General features: G+C 46.3%; 6 protein-coding genes across 6 annotated transcripts; 3 read left to right on the forward strand and 3 right to left on the reverse strand.

The window, feature by feature from the left end:
- Positions 1-1,273: 1,273 nt before the first annotated feature.
- Positions 1,274-2,413, forward strand: PAAG_11904 (hypothetical protein; the record flags this gene model as incomplete). The annotated part of the gene is made up of 2 exons (XM_015847471.1): positions 1,274-1,429; positions 2,072-2,413. The coding sequence occupies 2 exons, from the start codon at positions 1,274-1,276 to the stop codon at positions 2,411-2,413; spliced, it is 498 nt and encodes a 165-aa protein (XP_015702959.1).
- Positions 2,414-3,397: 984 nt separating this feature from the next.
- PAAG_04645 (cytochrome b-245 heavy chain subunit beta) lies at positions 3,398-5,240 on the forward strand (the record flags this gene model as incomplete). The annotated part of the gene is made up of 4 exons (XM_002793689.1): positions 3,398-3,495; positions 3,568-3,822; positions 3,886-4,295; positions 4,357-5,240. The coding sequence occupies 4 exons, from the start codon at positions 3,398-3,400 to the stop codon at positions 5,238-5,240; spliced, it is 1,647 nt and encodes a 548-aa protein (XP_002793735.1).
- A 2,715-nt stretch (positions 5,241-7,955) lies between these two features.
- On the reverse strand, positions 7,956-8,315 carry PAAG_11905 (hypothetical protein; the record flags this gene model as incomplete). The annotated part of the gene is made up of 1 exon (XM_015847472.1): positions 7,956-8,315. The coding sequence occupies one exon, from the start codon at positions 8,313-8,315 to the stop codon at positions 7,956-7,958; it is 360 nt and encodes a 119-aa protein (XP_015702960.1).
- Positions 8,316-8,375: 60 nt separating this feature from the next.
- Positions 8,376-9,407, forward strand: PAAG_04646 (mold-specific protein MS95; the record flags this gene model as incomplete). The annotated part of the gene is made up of 3 exons (XM_002793690.1): positions 8,376-8,408; positions 8,468-9,221; positions 9,319-9,407. The coding sequence occupies 3 exons, from the start codon at positions 8,376-8,378 to the stop codon at positions 9,405-9,407; spliced, it is 876 nt and encodes a 291-aa protein (XP_002793736.1).
- A 789-nt stretch (positions 9,408-10,196) lies between these two features.
- PAAG_04647 (hypothetical protein) lies at positions 10,197-10,848 on the reverse strand (the record flags this gene model as incomplete). Its single annotated transcript, XM_002793691.2, has 3 exons — positions 10,197-10,253; positions 10,408-10,531; positions 10,685-10,848. 3 exons carry the CDS (start codon positions 10,846-10,848, stop codon positions 10,197-10,199), a joined length of 345 nt encoding a protein of 114 aa, XP_002793737.1.
- Positions 10,849-12,450: 1,602 nt separating this feature from the next.
- PAAG_04648 (hypothetical protein) lies at positions 12,451-15,241 on the reverse strand (the record flags this gene model as incomplete). The annotated part of the gene is made up of 6 exons (XM_015845326.1): positions 12,451-13,382; positions 13,446-13,668; positions 13,736-13,954; positions 14,019-14,219; positions 14,289-14,603; positions 14,675-15,241. The coding sequence occupies 6 exons, from the start codon at positions 15,239-15,241 to the stop codon at positions 12,451-12,453; spliced, it is 2,457 nt and encodes an 818-aa protein (XP_015699552.1).
- Between the last annotated feature and the right edge of the window lie 519 nt (positions 15,242-15,760).

The following is a 15,760-nucleotide window of genomic DNA, read 5'->3' on the forward strand; positions in this document are numbered from 1 at the left end:
AATTCAAGGACTTGGTAACTGATAACTCCTGGGAAGTTTGGAACCTCCCAGCCCGCATCTGATACCAGCTGCAGTTTGCAGTTTATTATTGCATACTTGACCAACCCAATCTCGCGCTGAAAACGGAATATTATCATGTTGAACAACGGGTAATATCACATATAGCACAACAAATGCTCTGCGCAGAGTGGAGAAAGTTGGGTGTAGAGTCGACAAGATAGAAGCTGTCAAGGCCCGTCTGCAATTTGTTTTGACTTCAATCTCGATACGAAATTATACTGAATTTGCCAAGGGACGCTCAGTAACTCGAACCACAGGTTTCCAGCCAATCCATTTTACGTGTTGAATCCTCCCAAACTAGATATAATGTGATCTCAAGTGACTGGGCGCTATCACACCATCTATCACCCAGTACCTAATAGTTAGTGGATTCCACTGCTCTCTTACAAGCATGACATCATGAACAACCCAGAGAATCCCCTGATTAAATAAACCATTCTATCTCAACCCAGCCAGCTTCTCTGACTCCATCGCGCTACTGAACTCAACTAAACTCCTGCGCTGTTTGCCGCAGGAGCTTCAATTTTTCCCCACAGGGTTCAAAAGGTGGAACTCAAATCCACAACGGCCCATCTCCCACATATTGGCCAAGCGCTGCAATGGCAGCCCCATTGCCATGCCACAACACATGATCACACAGAATAGCATAGCGTGTGGAAGTCCACCCTCAACATACCCTCGAGAATTCCTATTCCATCTATTATTGATGGGCGAGAGACAACAAGTGAGTTTCCGAAGTCGGAATTTCCTCTAAAATTGAGAGGATAGAACTTTCGGCGATCCTCGAAAGTTCATTCCATCCCGTAGTCACTGTACCACAGTTCTTTGGGGTATTCAGGTCCCCTTTCAGGACATGGTATAGTACTACCACCCAAGATCAGTTGTATTATTGAGAATGGCTCGTGTCCATTCCATGGATTAGTGGTACTATCCTCCGCTCAGAAGAAACGAGACAAATGTATGCGGTAAGATTTTTTAAATGTTTCTTAGCAGTATTTCTCCCCCCCCCCCCCCCCCCCCCCCCCGACCCGTATTTTAGTTATCTTGAGCTGGAAGGTTTTTCATCTGATTTCCACCACTGGCACCAGAGCGATATGTGTCTGAAGACTTCCTCGTGTCGGTCTCATCTCGAGGAGTTGGCTGGGTTTTGACAAAAATAGAAAAGATACACTCGGCTGCCAAGCGGCGCCGAGGGTGATTGAGCGCTTGCAGAATGCACTTCATTGGCCGGTTCAGACCTTGTTCGATGGATCGGCCGGGACGCCGAAGCAATGGCCAGCATGAATGTCACAACTGGTTGACACAAACTCTCTCAGCGACTAGCATTTTTAGTCTTCCTTTCAAACTGCGACAAATCACACAGGCCTCAGTCAGTTACCCCTCTCCAATTCTTTTGGGTGGTTGGAGAAAGCTCGACGTCTGCTTGGAAAACTGAAATTCCAACAGGAAGGGAGAGAGCATGGCCTCGCATTTCCGTTAATTAGCCTACCAATGGATCCCCTGGTTTTGTTGGCACATCCGCGATGCCGCATAGAGGGACCCTTTGCACTCGAGGAACTAGGGCCGATTGCCAATTTATCTGAATTGAACACGCAGGTGAATTTAGCAAGTTACTTATTTTCATTTTGACTTTGGGGAGAGATAGTGGAATCACTCGCCAAGGCCGCGAACAATCAATTCAATCATGGCGGGTTCGCTCTTAGCAGCATAGAAGGTCATTGGATGGGAGAATGAGACTTGTCTTCAATATATGACCACTTATGAGCAGGAACTGCTGCCACCCTTGGGTTGACGCTACGGGAGAGAATTTGTCCGCCTTGGGCCTCATCCATTTCGCTTAGAAGGGAGTGTCTATAGAGAAAGATTAACTGCCCGCATTTACATTTCAAAGCCCTTTCCCCCAACAATTAGCGTACCTAGATCTATCACATCCATTTCTGATGTTTTCCGATCTTTTTCTGTTCTGGTAAACGGCCTCCTGAAGATCCGAATATCCTGTTTGTTCAACCAGGTAACCCAGCAGCTGGGCACGGCGCGGTTACTATCTGCACAGAAATTCTGCATCAAAACTGCTGAAGAACACACCCGAGACCGGAGCCAATCTTTTGCAAGACACAGTTGTAGAATCTCGTGGACTTTGCTGTATTCCAAGGCTGGACTGGGATTGAGAAGACGAGTTGGTCCAACCGTTGGCTACCAGCGCCGCAACCAGCGCCGTTACGAGAGCTTCATCAAACCACATCCCACTCCGGAAAGGCGTAACTACAACCACAAGCACTTCTGCTACACCATCACCACTACGAACGGCGACAACAATAACCACAAACCAAACTCATCAAGGCAGATACAATAATAATAATACTAAGTAATAGAAATTCCAACAAGAAGCGATTTCTCTAGGGTGCTGATTGCCAGCGGAATAAACCTGCGGCGAAGCCAGCTCGAAAATCCAGCTGATTCCTAGACGCGCTTAGGGTTGTCTCATCAGTGCCTCAGAAACGGGGGGGAATCCCAAATCCCTATAGAACAGGCATAACTCCAACAATTCTCAAACTGCGCCACCGTTGCATTTGTTCCTGATCTGGTTTTCCTCGGTTTGCATTCCTGTCCCAAACGAGCGACCATTCCCGTCCATCATTTCTCCCACATACGCCACAACACAGTTACAGCTTCATCAGCGCGGGGGAAACAGACTCTGTTCACTGCAAGCTCCTTTCCAATCGATATCTCTACCATCATTTGATTACCACAAGGGCATAGCGGGGAGGTGTCGGGCGAACTAAGGAGGAATTCGGCTCTTGAGATAATTTTCGTGTATCAAGCGTATGGCTATTGTGGATACATGGATAGTGCTACAGTGCGGATTGAACAAAGTTCAGAACCAATTGGTACTGGAGAAACAGGAGAGCAAGCGGCGTTGGTCCTGAGGGCGTTCGAAGAGGTTCCAGGAGAGGGGGGCAGCCCTCGAAAGTGAGATTATGGTCCGTGATATTACAGTTTAATATTTCGGTCTATTATCACACTCAAGGCGGGACCGGCGCCGGAGAGCCGCCATTAAGACTAAAGTACTACCTCAGCTACCTTCCATCTCTTTCCTTTCTCTTTCTTCGGAGCCCTTTTGGTTTATCTTCCGTTACCTTTGGTTGTCAGTGTACTGGCTGCTCTCCCCAGAAGGCATCGCCTTTGGTATCCGGGCTCGTTCTTTTCTCAGGGATCGCTGGTCGTCATTCCTTCCTTTTTGCCTCTATAAAGTATCTCTTATACTCCATTTTGCATAGCTTGTTCCATTTGTTGCTCTTTAACCCATCGATCGAACCATTGACTTTTTTTCGCGGCCATGGATCGTGTGTGGTGGAAATCAAATTTCAGTGCATCCAAGATCCTCTTCTACGTCCTGTTTCATGGAATGCATATCGGCATGTTTATCTTTGGATGGTAAGTAAAACTGATCTTCTTCCTATGATAGGCATGTTTGTATTGGATGACATACGCTGACATACTAAACAGGTGGAAGCAAATCAGTGATGCCCGTTTGGCCCCCCTGAATACGTTGGGATTTTCAGTGTGGATTTCTCGTGGTGCTGGTTTGGTGCTCTCAATTGATGGGGCACTTATTCTCTTACCTATGTGTAGGACTCTCGTGAGAATGGTTCGACCGAAATTTCGTTGGCTTCCTTTGGATGAATCCCAGTGGTTCCATCGGCAGGTGGCATATTCTTTGCTTTTCTTCTCCATTGTCCATACTACCGCTCATTATGTGAAGTATGTTTACTCTCTGGATCTTTAAACTTGTGGAGGTCAAGGGATGACTAACAGATTCTACAGCTTTTTCAATGTCGAGAAAAGTCAAGTCCGAAAAGAGACTGCTGTTCAGATTCACTACACCCAAGCTGGCGGAGTGACAGGCCATGTAATGCTTCTCTGCATGCTATTGATGTACACCACTGCGCATCATCGCATTCGGCAGCAGGCTTTTGAAACTTTTTGGTACACGCACCATCTTTTCATTCCATTTATGCTGGGGCTTTACACGCATGCCACAGGTTGCTTCGTCCGAGATACTGTCAACCCATTTTCGCCGTTTGCGGGAAAGGACTTTTGGACCCATTGCATCGGTTACGAAGGCTGGAGATGGGAGCTGTGGGGAGGGGGAATTTACTTATTCGAAAGGCTCTATCGGGAAATACGGGCTGCGAAACCTTCGGAAATCACAAAAGTCGTCAGACATCCATATGGTATGTATCACTCTAAACATTCTACCCAGCTGGCATAATAACCGATTTTTCTGTAACACAGATGCCATGGAAATCCAGTTTTATAAGCCCAGTTTCCGTTACAAGGCAGGACAATGGCTATTCATCAATGTTCCGGACGTCTCAAAAGCACAATGGCATCCTTTCACAATCACTTCATGCCCATTTGATCCTTATGTTAGCCTTCACATAAGACAAGTTGGAGATTGGACAAAACAATTGGGTAACCGTCTAGGTTGTGGACCGCAGCAAGCAAAAGATATTGATGGTCTTGACCCACTGGGGATGTACGAAATCGCAATGCAGAACGGACAAACAATGCCGAACATTCGAATCGATGGACCTTACGGAGCTCCCGCTGAAGACGTGTTTGACAATGAAATCGCCATCCTAATTGGAACAGGTATTGGCGTCACCCCATGGGCTTCTATTCTCAAAAACATTTGGCATCTACGAGCATCACCAAATCCACCACCACGCCTGCGCCGTGTCGAATTTATCTGGGTCTGCAAGGACACTAGCTCGTTCGAATGGTTCCATGCCCTTCTTTCATCATTAGAATCCCAGTCAGCACAGAATGCCGGTGCCGGGCAAGAGTTCTTACGCATTCACACCTATCTCACACAACGTTTCGACCAGGATACTGCTGCCAATATATATCTCAACTCTGTTGGTCAAGAAGTTGATCCTCTCACGGAGTTACGGACAGGGACCAAATTCGGCCGACCGGACTTTCAGCGGTTCTTTTCAGCTCTGAGGAATGGCCTGATTGATCAAACTTATATGGCCGGATTAGACGCTTCATTGCGGACGGATGTCGGTGTCTACTTTTGTGGGCCCAATCCGGCAGCTAAGTTGATCAAAAAGGCCGCCAAAGACTGTACTACCAACGAAGTCAGGTTCAGGTTTTGGAAAGAGCACTTCTGATCAACTAAGGTGCAGCGTGTTTGGATCTATCAGGTACGTTATATACTCCTTTTATATAGGCAGATTGCTCACGCACCCAATTCTGCCAAACCGACGAGCTTTCTTGGTAGTTATATACATAAGTTGGTTATTTGTGTGTATGGTATTTCCCCCCTCTTGTCATGTTGTTCTGTTAAAGCGTTATACCCTCTTTCTCACATGTATGATTTGCAATGATGGCCCCCGTTTCTGTATTTCTGTCTCTGCATTCCTTTTGCTTGTCTCCAAATGCGCTTTACAACTGGTTACGAAGCAGTGGCTGACTGAAGGCGGTGTTCCCATTCACATTTTGATCTATTTTCGCTAGATCTCAGCTCCCATGTCGAACGATTTCCCTTTCTATCCGACTGTGGTCTTCAAATACTTGTTTACATTTCTTTTCCTCTTTGTTTCGCTGAATGTGAGTTAGTTCACTGTCGATAGAAACTTTCTCTGAAAGAAGAAATGACCGGATCTAACTCCTTCTGTCTGTGTTCGTATTTTCGATTAAGGAATCAAATTTTGCAAAACCGCTGATGTATGTAACTAAGTCTATGGAGATTTTTCGGAACTCTTTTCTCATCTTGTTAGGATCTTCCAATGTTGGTGTGGGGAAATAAGATACATACTATATATGTACACGCACGCCTAATGATGAATGGTTTCTCGATTTTGGTAACTAAATATAAGCCAAAATATTTATTTGTCTATATAATGGCCTTTTTTCCTATTAAACCCGTTTCTCCTTTTTCATTTCCCATTTTGCAATGTTCCGTCCTCGGTATTCTGATATTTAACAATCAGCCGAGATCTGAACAGCAATGCGAACAGAAATCAGCACATGTTCATGCGAAGATGTCTAGTGGGGATTTAAACTCTGCACCAAACCTTCCGCCTCCGTATAAGAAGTTTTTATCCCGTCCAAATTTGCTGATGTTCTGAAAGTGAGACGGCCGAAAGACCCTCTTTTTCTATTAATGCTGATTGAATGGAATTTTTGTCAGTGAAACACGATCTAGGACGCGGGAGGCCCAAATAGCTAAATTCACTGTGCCATTAACCTCGGCTGAGCGTCAATGTGTGGGGGCACCCACCGAACACTGAACGAGAGAGAGATTCTGGAGTAGAATCAACACCATATCTCGCTCGGCCTTTGTCTTCCGCAGGGACTAGTCTTGCGGACCGCAAAAGATAGCTCTAATCCCAGAAGAAACTGGCTCCCATGTTCCAGTATGATCTGATATTGTGCCTTGGTATCCCGATGGACATACATTTCCAGGCACTTGGGAGAACGGGGGGCAGTTCCGTAATGCTAATGGCCAATCCTCGAGTCGCGGTTCCGTAATCAAGACAAGAAGTGAAATCGCCATGCATAGAGCAGTGGAATGCTGTTACATATTCCACCATCTCTGAACCAACTTTCCAATCAAATTGCTTCGACATCTCGGGCCTCTTTTCTTCCAGTTCTCTTTGCAAATAGACCGGCATCTCAAGAGAATAGAAATCGAACACATTCAGAGGATTTGCGGGGGTCGGCGAAGCGTGGCATTGAGATGTTATTTGATTAACAAATTTCTTCTGTCGTTTTCCCCTGGCCCTTGTTGGATAGGCCCAATTCCCTATTCACTGAGGCGATCCCTGCTGTAAGAAATACACAAATCACATCCATTTATTTGCCACAACGGCGGAGGTGCGACCAAGAAAGATCATGACTTTGTGCCTTTCAAAGCCAAGCGAACTGTGGGTCTCCTCCGCCCGTTCTGACACGGCAACAGAATATCCGTCATCCATATCCTTTCCTCGCTTGAATGACAGCGTCATCGATTTGGAGGAACTTCAATTACCCACCAGCAATTGTTTCAGGGTTAATTTCGAAGAGTGTAGGTGCTAGCAGCATCCCGAGAAAAATAGCGCAGAGGCTTTGACTGCAATCGCACGTACACCAATTTGCCCGGTAGGATAGAGATATTCACCGGTTCTTTGGTTGGTTAGCCAAGCAACCACTGATACGTTAGTTATGTTCATAACAACGCCGACCTTCTTGAGTCATCCTCGCCCTCAGGTCATCTTCCAGTCATCTCCCAAATTTTCCAGTTAGTTAACTAGCACACATAGTTGCCTTGGTGAATAATCCGTGGGCTGCTAACGATGTCACTGAGGCTAGTGGCAGTCGCACAGCCACACCACAACTGCATCCTCAACTTCACTGGCCGGCGAGTCGACGACCGCCAGTGGGACTATCCAACCAGCATTATTGACATCAAACTCCACCACCTTGCGTGCTTTGTCGAGCTACGCTTCTAAGTTGCTGTCTTCGGCAAACGTAATGCATCTCGCCACCACACATCTGCTTCCCTGCCAAGCTTAAGTGAAAAATGCGCTGAGTATTTTAGTTAACTGAAAACTTCGAATTCTTGCGCCGAATCCCAAGCCTAACCTGAACTATTCCGTGGGAGACCTCAAACCGCTGCTCTTCAAAGCATGCAGAACCACCAACTGTCTACCGGCTGGTCCCTAGATCCTAGCTGGGGAGGGGGCAGAACGGAATCGAGAGCGAGACTCTTCCATTGGCCTCTGCTAGATGAGTTTTCAGATCGGTTAGCTTTGCTTGTCCCAAAGGAATATTTAATCCACTGGGCATTTGTGTAAGGATATTATCATCAAAACGTCCGCCGCCCAGAGATCCAATGCCCGTCCCTATCGGAACTGAGGAATGTGAACTCCATCCTGCATGTTCTGGGCTGCTGGCACTATCGAGGAATCGCTCGAACTGGACAGGCTACCCTTCTCAGCTGGCTGTGTCATCCCCTCTTTGAACCCACGCTTGCTGCTAGCTGGTGGCGACGCTTGCCATACAGGATCTAGCGGCGTTCCATGCACATCATTATTACCACCTCTATCGGGCGTGGGCGGCTGTGTTGGTGAAAGATAAATATCTGTTTCTCTCCTGCCTTGCTTTGTTGGTTTTGCTTGTGTTCTGCCATTCTTTCTTGGATACACCCATATGATAACTATTTTAAAAGCATTGGACCCTGCTTGATTTGATTGAAATTTCATTTCAAAACTAAATCATTCCGCTTCTCTTGATTCTCTCCTGCACCACCATTCATACTAAAAATGTCTTACAACAACAGAGGCAGTGACAGCTACGTGAGTCAACGTATGTCCCTATCGATTCTCGCTACACAATTTACTCACAATATCTCTAGGGCCGTCGCAATGAGGATAGCTATGGCTCCTCTGGACAGAATGAAACATACAGCTCCAACACACGTGATAACGACTCCTACGGATCCTCTGGTCGCTCAAGTGGTAGCGATAACTATGGATCTGGCAGGGGCAACAATTCATATGGGTCGACCAGGCGTGATGATGACGACTCTTATGGCTCCACTAGCCGCCCAGGAGGCCATGATTCATACGGAGCTTCTGGACGAAGTGACACATACGGTTCAAGCAAGCATGATAACGACTCCTATGGCTCTTCCAATCGCACTGGGGTGAGCGACACCCATGGATTTAGCGAACGCGACAACAATTCCTACGGGTCTTCCGGCCGCGCAGGGGCCGGCGATTCCTACGACTCCTCTGGTCGTGCCGGTGTCAGTGACTCTTATGGGTCCAGCAATCGCAACAACGTGTCCTCCTATGGCTCCACAGCCCCCTCCACTGTAAATGATTCTTACAACTCCTCCAATGAGAAAAAGAGCTCTCACGGCTCCTCTGGCTATGATGGAAGCAATCGTAACGATACCTACGGAAGCAACAAGAATTCCTCTGGCTCCGACGATCGTAACAAAATGACCTCCTCGTATGGGTCCAGCACCAACCGACGCGACGATGATGACTCTTATGATTCATCTAATCGCAACAAGCACTCTTTCAGCTCAGGTAGACGTGATGAAGGTGAAACTTATGGCTCGAAGACTTCTGGCGGATACGGGGCCTCTAGCGATAAAAAGGGTGCGTTCAAATGAATTCCTCTGTTTCTTTGGTTGGGACATGTTTCTCACAATTCGTTGCAAATACCCCTTGGCTAACTCCACCTTTGGCCATATAGAAACTGTCACTGATAAGGTGATGGGTAAAGTTGGTAACATGATCGGTGAGAAGATTCAGGAGAGTCTGGGTGGTGGGAAACGACAGTGATTGGAGAGTGTAGTTCGGCGGAAGACTTACCCCATACCCTGACTATGAGCAAGTCGAACTGGGAAGGATAATAACTGCTTGGTTTTGATATTAACTTTAATTTCATTCTTATCTCAACACATCCTATTCCCCTGGTCATATAACACCCCTTTCCGGTCTCTTTCTTCCCGAGTCTCCTAACAGCCAATTTGATGTGATGATAACATGTTATGAATGATCGGTATATCTTTTTGTCTGTGGGAAGTGACGATGCTAAATGCTTAAGTTCTGAGTAATATCGTATGAAATACAATTCGTATGCAAACTTGCGGCTTGTTCAATTTATATTAATTCCAACCACCGCTCAAACATGCTTCAGATGCTCTCTACACTCCAAAAGACGTTGGAAAAGACACGCCTTTCGATAGAGTACGACACGATTGTTGGAAGGAGGAAATCAAAAGAGAGAATAGTAAGTCCATGTAATTGATATTCATACAATAATCTACTACGGAGCAAGTCACCATCATGCAAAGGGTAATTAGGGTAGATAAAAAAATTTGAATATGGAGAATCAAGGACTTCAGAGCATCTTCAAGCTTCCCTCTCCCCCAAACCCCCCTCCCAATCCCTTCAGGGATATTTTTTGTACAGTGTTTCAATTCGACTACTACTACTACTACTACTACTACTACTACTACAATCAATAATATCAATCCCAAAATACCAGACTTTAGAGGACTCCACTTTCTAACTTCTCTCCCCTAGGCAGATCTCTGCTACAGAGAAGAATGTCAACTAATCACACAACTAATGAGCAACTCTTGAACCCATAGTCTCGTTCCTCGTTGCGTTCCGTTCGTGAGTCTGTTCATATAGAGTTAGTTCATACGTTCTCTCTCTTGTAATGATACAATAGACACCACATCGGACTCAGACTGCGGAATGAAGAAGACGAAAAAGTAAAAATATAGCGGATGTAACTCTCCAGGGGCAAGAATGACAAAAGAGAGATCCATACCTCAGTCTCCTGTATTTCCCCCTTTTCCAAGATCTTCATAATGCACTCATCTTCGCTCGATGTCCCAAACTCATTCTCCAACATGGCCTTGCTGGCCCCGTCATGGATGCCCTGGGCTCCATGTCTAGGAACAGAACCAGAAAACATGTCAATAACCGTACATTACCTTGTGGGATATATTGTGTCTCAAATAGCGAACAAACGGGAAGAAAGGGGGCGATCACGCGTGAAGAGATGGAAAGCATGGGGAACGGAAAACCACCGAAAGAAAGCATACCGATGTGTAACAAAGACCCGAAATCCACTCACGACTTGCGCCAGCGGGATAGAGCGGTCCTTCCTCCATTTGTTGAGGGTCGCAACGTCATCGATAAAGACGAGATAGTCATCGTAGGTGCCCTTGTAGAAGACCTTATAGACACTGACGTTTCCGCGAGTCATGATTTCTTTTCCAATTTCTTTGCTTTTCGTTGGTATAAGCGGTTTTTTATTTTATTTGATTTGACTCGAAGCTTGACTGAACGGGTGTCCGTTGCAGCTATGGGAAGATGGAAGACTCGAAAAGCGGACGGGATTTTTTTCAGAATCAGTGGATTCTAAATCCAAATAGATATGATATCGTTGTTGCGGAATGCGGGTATTGTTTGTGGATAGCAAAGGGGTATATGCAGTACTTTCCAAGTGATTCCAGAACCAGGAGGACAAGGTCATTTGAGTCAGTTTTCCAAGTAGCAAGGTGAAGAATAGATATCCAGCTTTCACGACTCACAAGTTGGGGTTAAGCCGTGTAGCTTCCCGGGGCTTTATTAGACAGGTGTGGATAGGAGATACTCAAGCACAGAAAACGTCAATGTATCAACAACAGATGGTAGTCATATAGTTAGTTACATATAAGAGAAAGCTATTACAATAGACTTCCAAAAGAATAAAAATTGAATTAAAATTGCGAGTTGTAGTTGAATTGATGCAAATCCAGGGTTATAGTTAAAAGGAGAGAGCCGGCAAGCCCAACGATCTTATATCCTTTGACACAAAAAAAAATCCCCGTCTCGCCTCCCTTTGAAACCCAACACAAAGCATATCTCAATATCAAGGACAAACCCCTGCTGACGCCGGGATACATGCTCGGCTCGCGAATTCCCGCCTAACGCTGATGTCACTATTGCTTAGCTGGCTGCTCAACGACGTCATCACTTCCGCGTCTAGCGGCTCCGTCGGACGACCACAACAGCGTAGCTCATCTGCATAACATATTTTACATGTTATGCACATATGCACAGGTTCGACAAAAATTTTGCTCCCGCTCCGGGATTTACATGGGAGACATAACCCAGTGGATCGCAACCTATAGTTATATTTCGTGCAAATTGGTTGATTATATAGTTACGGAAGTATTTGCATGATTAGTAAAATCATATTGTTTGGGGCGTAGTTAGCGAATGCCGTCGCCCCCGAGCGGTCGCCCCGCGTATATCTACAGAAGTAACTAGCCTTTCCTCCCAATTACAAGAGCAACCAATCCAACATAAACTGACAAGTTATTATAATGTCAACTCCTTGTGGTAACCAGTTGACTGTTACACTGCATGGCAAAAAGGCCTTAATCGCCAGTAGTCTATACTGGAACAAGGACGAGCACAATGTCATAGGGATCACCTGATCCCGAACATTTAACTAACTAGTTAACTGCTGCGTAACTGCGGGGCGCAGATCCCCCCAATCATCGAACAAGGTGAAAGAAACCCGGCGTCCATTGAAAATTTCATTATTGCATTTTCGTTCCGTCCTGCAGTTTCATATCATTTCTCATTGCTCATAGGTTAACTACAAAGGTAGCAGGGACCTAGTTGTCTTATCTAACGTTACGTACTGTCATTCATACATCCATAAACGCTTCAATCAATCCGTCATGAAATAACTCCTATCCCCAATTATCCCCCCAAATGCCCCTGGTTGCCTTTTCTGAGTCGTGAAACGGGTTATATAGTATGTACACACGTGCAAAATACCCACAATTCGGGCCGCCACCATCAGGAGAAGTGATCAGGAGGCCATGGCGGGTACTGTTGGAGAAGCTCCTTTGAAGATCGAAACGCTCCATTTCTTCTTGGCTGGTGGTTTCAGCACGCTCTTTAAAGAGCCGGCCGCCTTTTTCTTCCCCCCTCGTCCCTGTTCCTTTGGTGCTCTTCGTTGCTGAGGATCCGGACCCCACGAACGATAGTCCAGGTCGTGATTTTCTTCATGGATGTCATCATACCTATTGCTGGAACTAGGAGTTGATAAATCAGATTCATCGATCCCCTTTTCATCCCAGATGATCTCATCCTTGCACGTGGGGATACGCTCAATGGACTTAGCCGTGAGAGTGGTGGTGAGACTGCTGGATCGCCTGGTGAATGGTCGACGAGAACTCAGTCTTCGAATAAAAGATTCAGCCGATGAGCGTATCAAATGTTCTCCTCTCCATGCGGGCATTCCGGGGTACGGAAGAACATCACAGGTCCAAACGTCATAGAGCCATTTTTCCAGCCGAATCCTATCTTGTCTCTTGGGAGTAAGGATAACGACCTGGCGTGCGAGTTGGACAGATTGGGATCTACGAAGGGTGGATGTTCTGGGCTGGCCGTCATGGGGTACAGCTTGTGTTCCTTTGATGAGAAGTCGAACACAATCTGTATTGGACGGCGTGCTGAACAAGGAACCGTGAACCGATGATCGACGAACTAGGTTATGCACCTGTCCGGCAACAACAACCGCGGACAACGGTTTCATGGCCAGCTGGATCGGGGAGTACTTCTGCAAAATAATACTTTCATCCAAAGAATGAGCTGTCTCAGCAAGTGACTGTCTTAGCAGATTGTCTTTCCACCCGCTTGCCTCCCTCTCAGAGCATGCAGTTAATACTATTTCGAAAGTTTGCTTTCTCATCTCAAAGACCATTTTCCAGGAAAAGGGGGCATACGAACAATGAATACCTAATCGCTGTCAGCACATTACCGGTAGGTGTGTTGTGCAGACGGATCGGTGTTACAACTTACCTGTACCATTGTCTGCAGGCTCTAGCCTGACTCCCGGTACGTAAATTACTGCTACTGCATTGAACTTTCTGTAATCTTCGGATGCGGTAGCTAGCAGAAGATATTTGCTAAACAGGCAGCACACCATATATTCCCCTGCGAGCCCTTCTTTGATTTGATAAGCGACATGCAGAACTCCGCAAACCTTAATGGGCCCAAAATCGTGAAGGATACTACGATCACCCTGTAATTGAAACCAATTAGCGTGGGAAAAGAGCAATTATTCATGATGGCTCTGTCTCGATCCATACCTTCTTCGCGAATTCGAGCCTCTCTCCTAGAAGCATCGTTTTCCGAATTCGATCTTTGGCAACTGGGTCCCCAGTGGCACGATTGATGTCCTGCGATGCTAGAACTGTACGCTGAAGAGCGCCCTCAATTATAGCATGTGAGGAGGGGCAATCAGCCACGGGTGTGTTTTTGAGGAGTTCTGCCAGGAATAACTGATATTTGCAAACCCGTTGGATTGGCTGTGACACAGTATTGTTAGTGGCAGCCTTGTTAAATCCAGAAAAATAAGCTATTGGAACAAACCTTCATGAGGAGATCACCAAGCGTGAAGCACTGATTAGATATGGCTTCACGGGTATTAGTTGACGCCAGATTCTTCAGAAGAGCCTCAATCCCATGGTCGAAAGCATCCCAGCTTGTGATTGACTTCCGTAGCAGCTCTATCTCTTTTGACACAAGCTGATATTTGACACCGTACTCTTCATAGAGCTTAAACTGTGGAAGCTGGAGCAAGAGGAAGCTCAGTTAGGATTTGGCCCAAGCAATGGGTGGAAGGGATTAATAGTGGATTACCATTGATTGCAGTATCCGAGCCACCTCGGCGGCTTCTTTGGGTTCTGCTGCGATGGCTTTTGAAGATTTGATCCGGGAATCAATAGGCTCAAGAATTTTTCTTGTCGTTACCGACTTGCGATTTGCCTTGGCCAAACTAGCATCCACGCTGCCAAACTTAATACGCCGGCGCGCAGTGGCCCATATCGGAACCACAAATCTATCTGAGCGAGGCATTGCCTCCTGTAATTTGGTAAGGAGGCTTTCGTGCAGACTCAGGAGATCAAATGCGCTTCGTTGCAATGCTGTTTCAGTAATCCCTAGGGTAGTAAGGACCTTTTCAAACGCGTTAGTACCCTTGTTGTAGGGTTTAAAGAAAGGGGTATATTTAATGCCATCAACCGTACCTCTGCAAGTGCCTTTAAGCCTGCAAGATACGTAACCTCAGTTTCCAAAATCTCCTGAATTACCTGGCGTCTTTGAACGGCACGGTTCCATGCTCCTTCATCGAGAGACAGCGTAGATGTCAGTCTGTTGCTGTCAATGGATACCCTGGCATCTGATCCGGAAAAGGCACTGCTATGGCATGCACTTCTATGGGTGCTAGTCTGGGTATTAGTCCGGGGACGGGTAAGAAAGCTCAAGCTCGTCACACTAGCCGTCTTGACCGTATGCAGATTTGACGAGGATGCGGTGGACGATTGATCTGGCTGGGTACGATAGAACGGCGGAAACATGCGATAGCTTTCGTCTTTGCTCTCGTCGTCAGGCCATCCAACGACATAGCGTGGGGGACCGTCGTAATTTGGGGTCCTCTTCTTCCGCATGCTCTTTATCCATCGCTTGAAGCTGTGGGCGTCATTGCGGGCCACTGCTGGCACCAAATCGACTGCAAGACGATCGGAATCCAAGGATGGATCCTTAGAGGGTCGCCTCTGCAAATCTTCCTCCGTGCCCTCTCCGATGGGATCCATGACGGAGGTTGGGATTCAAACCTATCCCCACATAGGACTAACTAATGAAGTCCAAATGGGGCTATTGAAGAAAACGACAGAAGGGAGAAGGCGAGAGCAAACCCTCTTGCGAAGTTGCAAAAAAAAAAAAAAAAAAAGAAAAAGAAAAAGAAAAAGAAAAAGAAAAGAGAAGAGAAGAGAAGAGAAGAAAAGAAACGAGAGAGTTAAAGCAAAATAATATAATTGCGGAGTTGTGTATTAATTAGATAAGGGAATTGACGCGAAATCGGAGGCTCTTTCAATGTATGACGAAAAGAGACACAGACAACAGTAAACATCGAGACTGAGGAAGCCGCACAGGAGGTTGGTTTCAATATGTGGAAATGACGCTGGTAGCTGCATCTCGTGCGTTAAACTTGTGCCTGGGAGCCAACTGGACAGCAGACAGGGCAAGGGGAGACAACATATACGCGGGCGAACATTTTGATGAGCATTTTTGACTACCACTGCTGTTATCTATTAGGCGGTAGAACTATCCGG

The sequence above is a fragment of the Paracoccidioides lutzii genome (assembly GCF_000150705.2).
Source record: "Paracoccidioides lutzii Pb01 unplaced genomic scaffold supercont2.11, whole genome shotgun sequence".
In the NCBI taxonomy this organism is placed as follows: domain Eukaryota; kingdom Fungi; phylum Ascomycota; class Eurotiomycetes; order Onygenales; family Ajellomycetaceae; genus Paracoccidioides; species Paracoccidioides lutzii.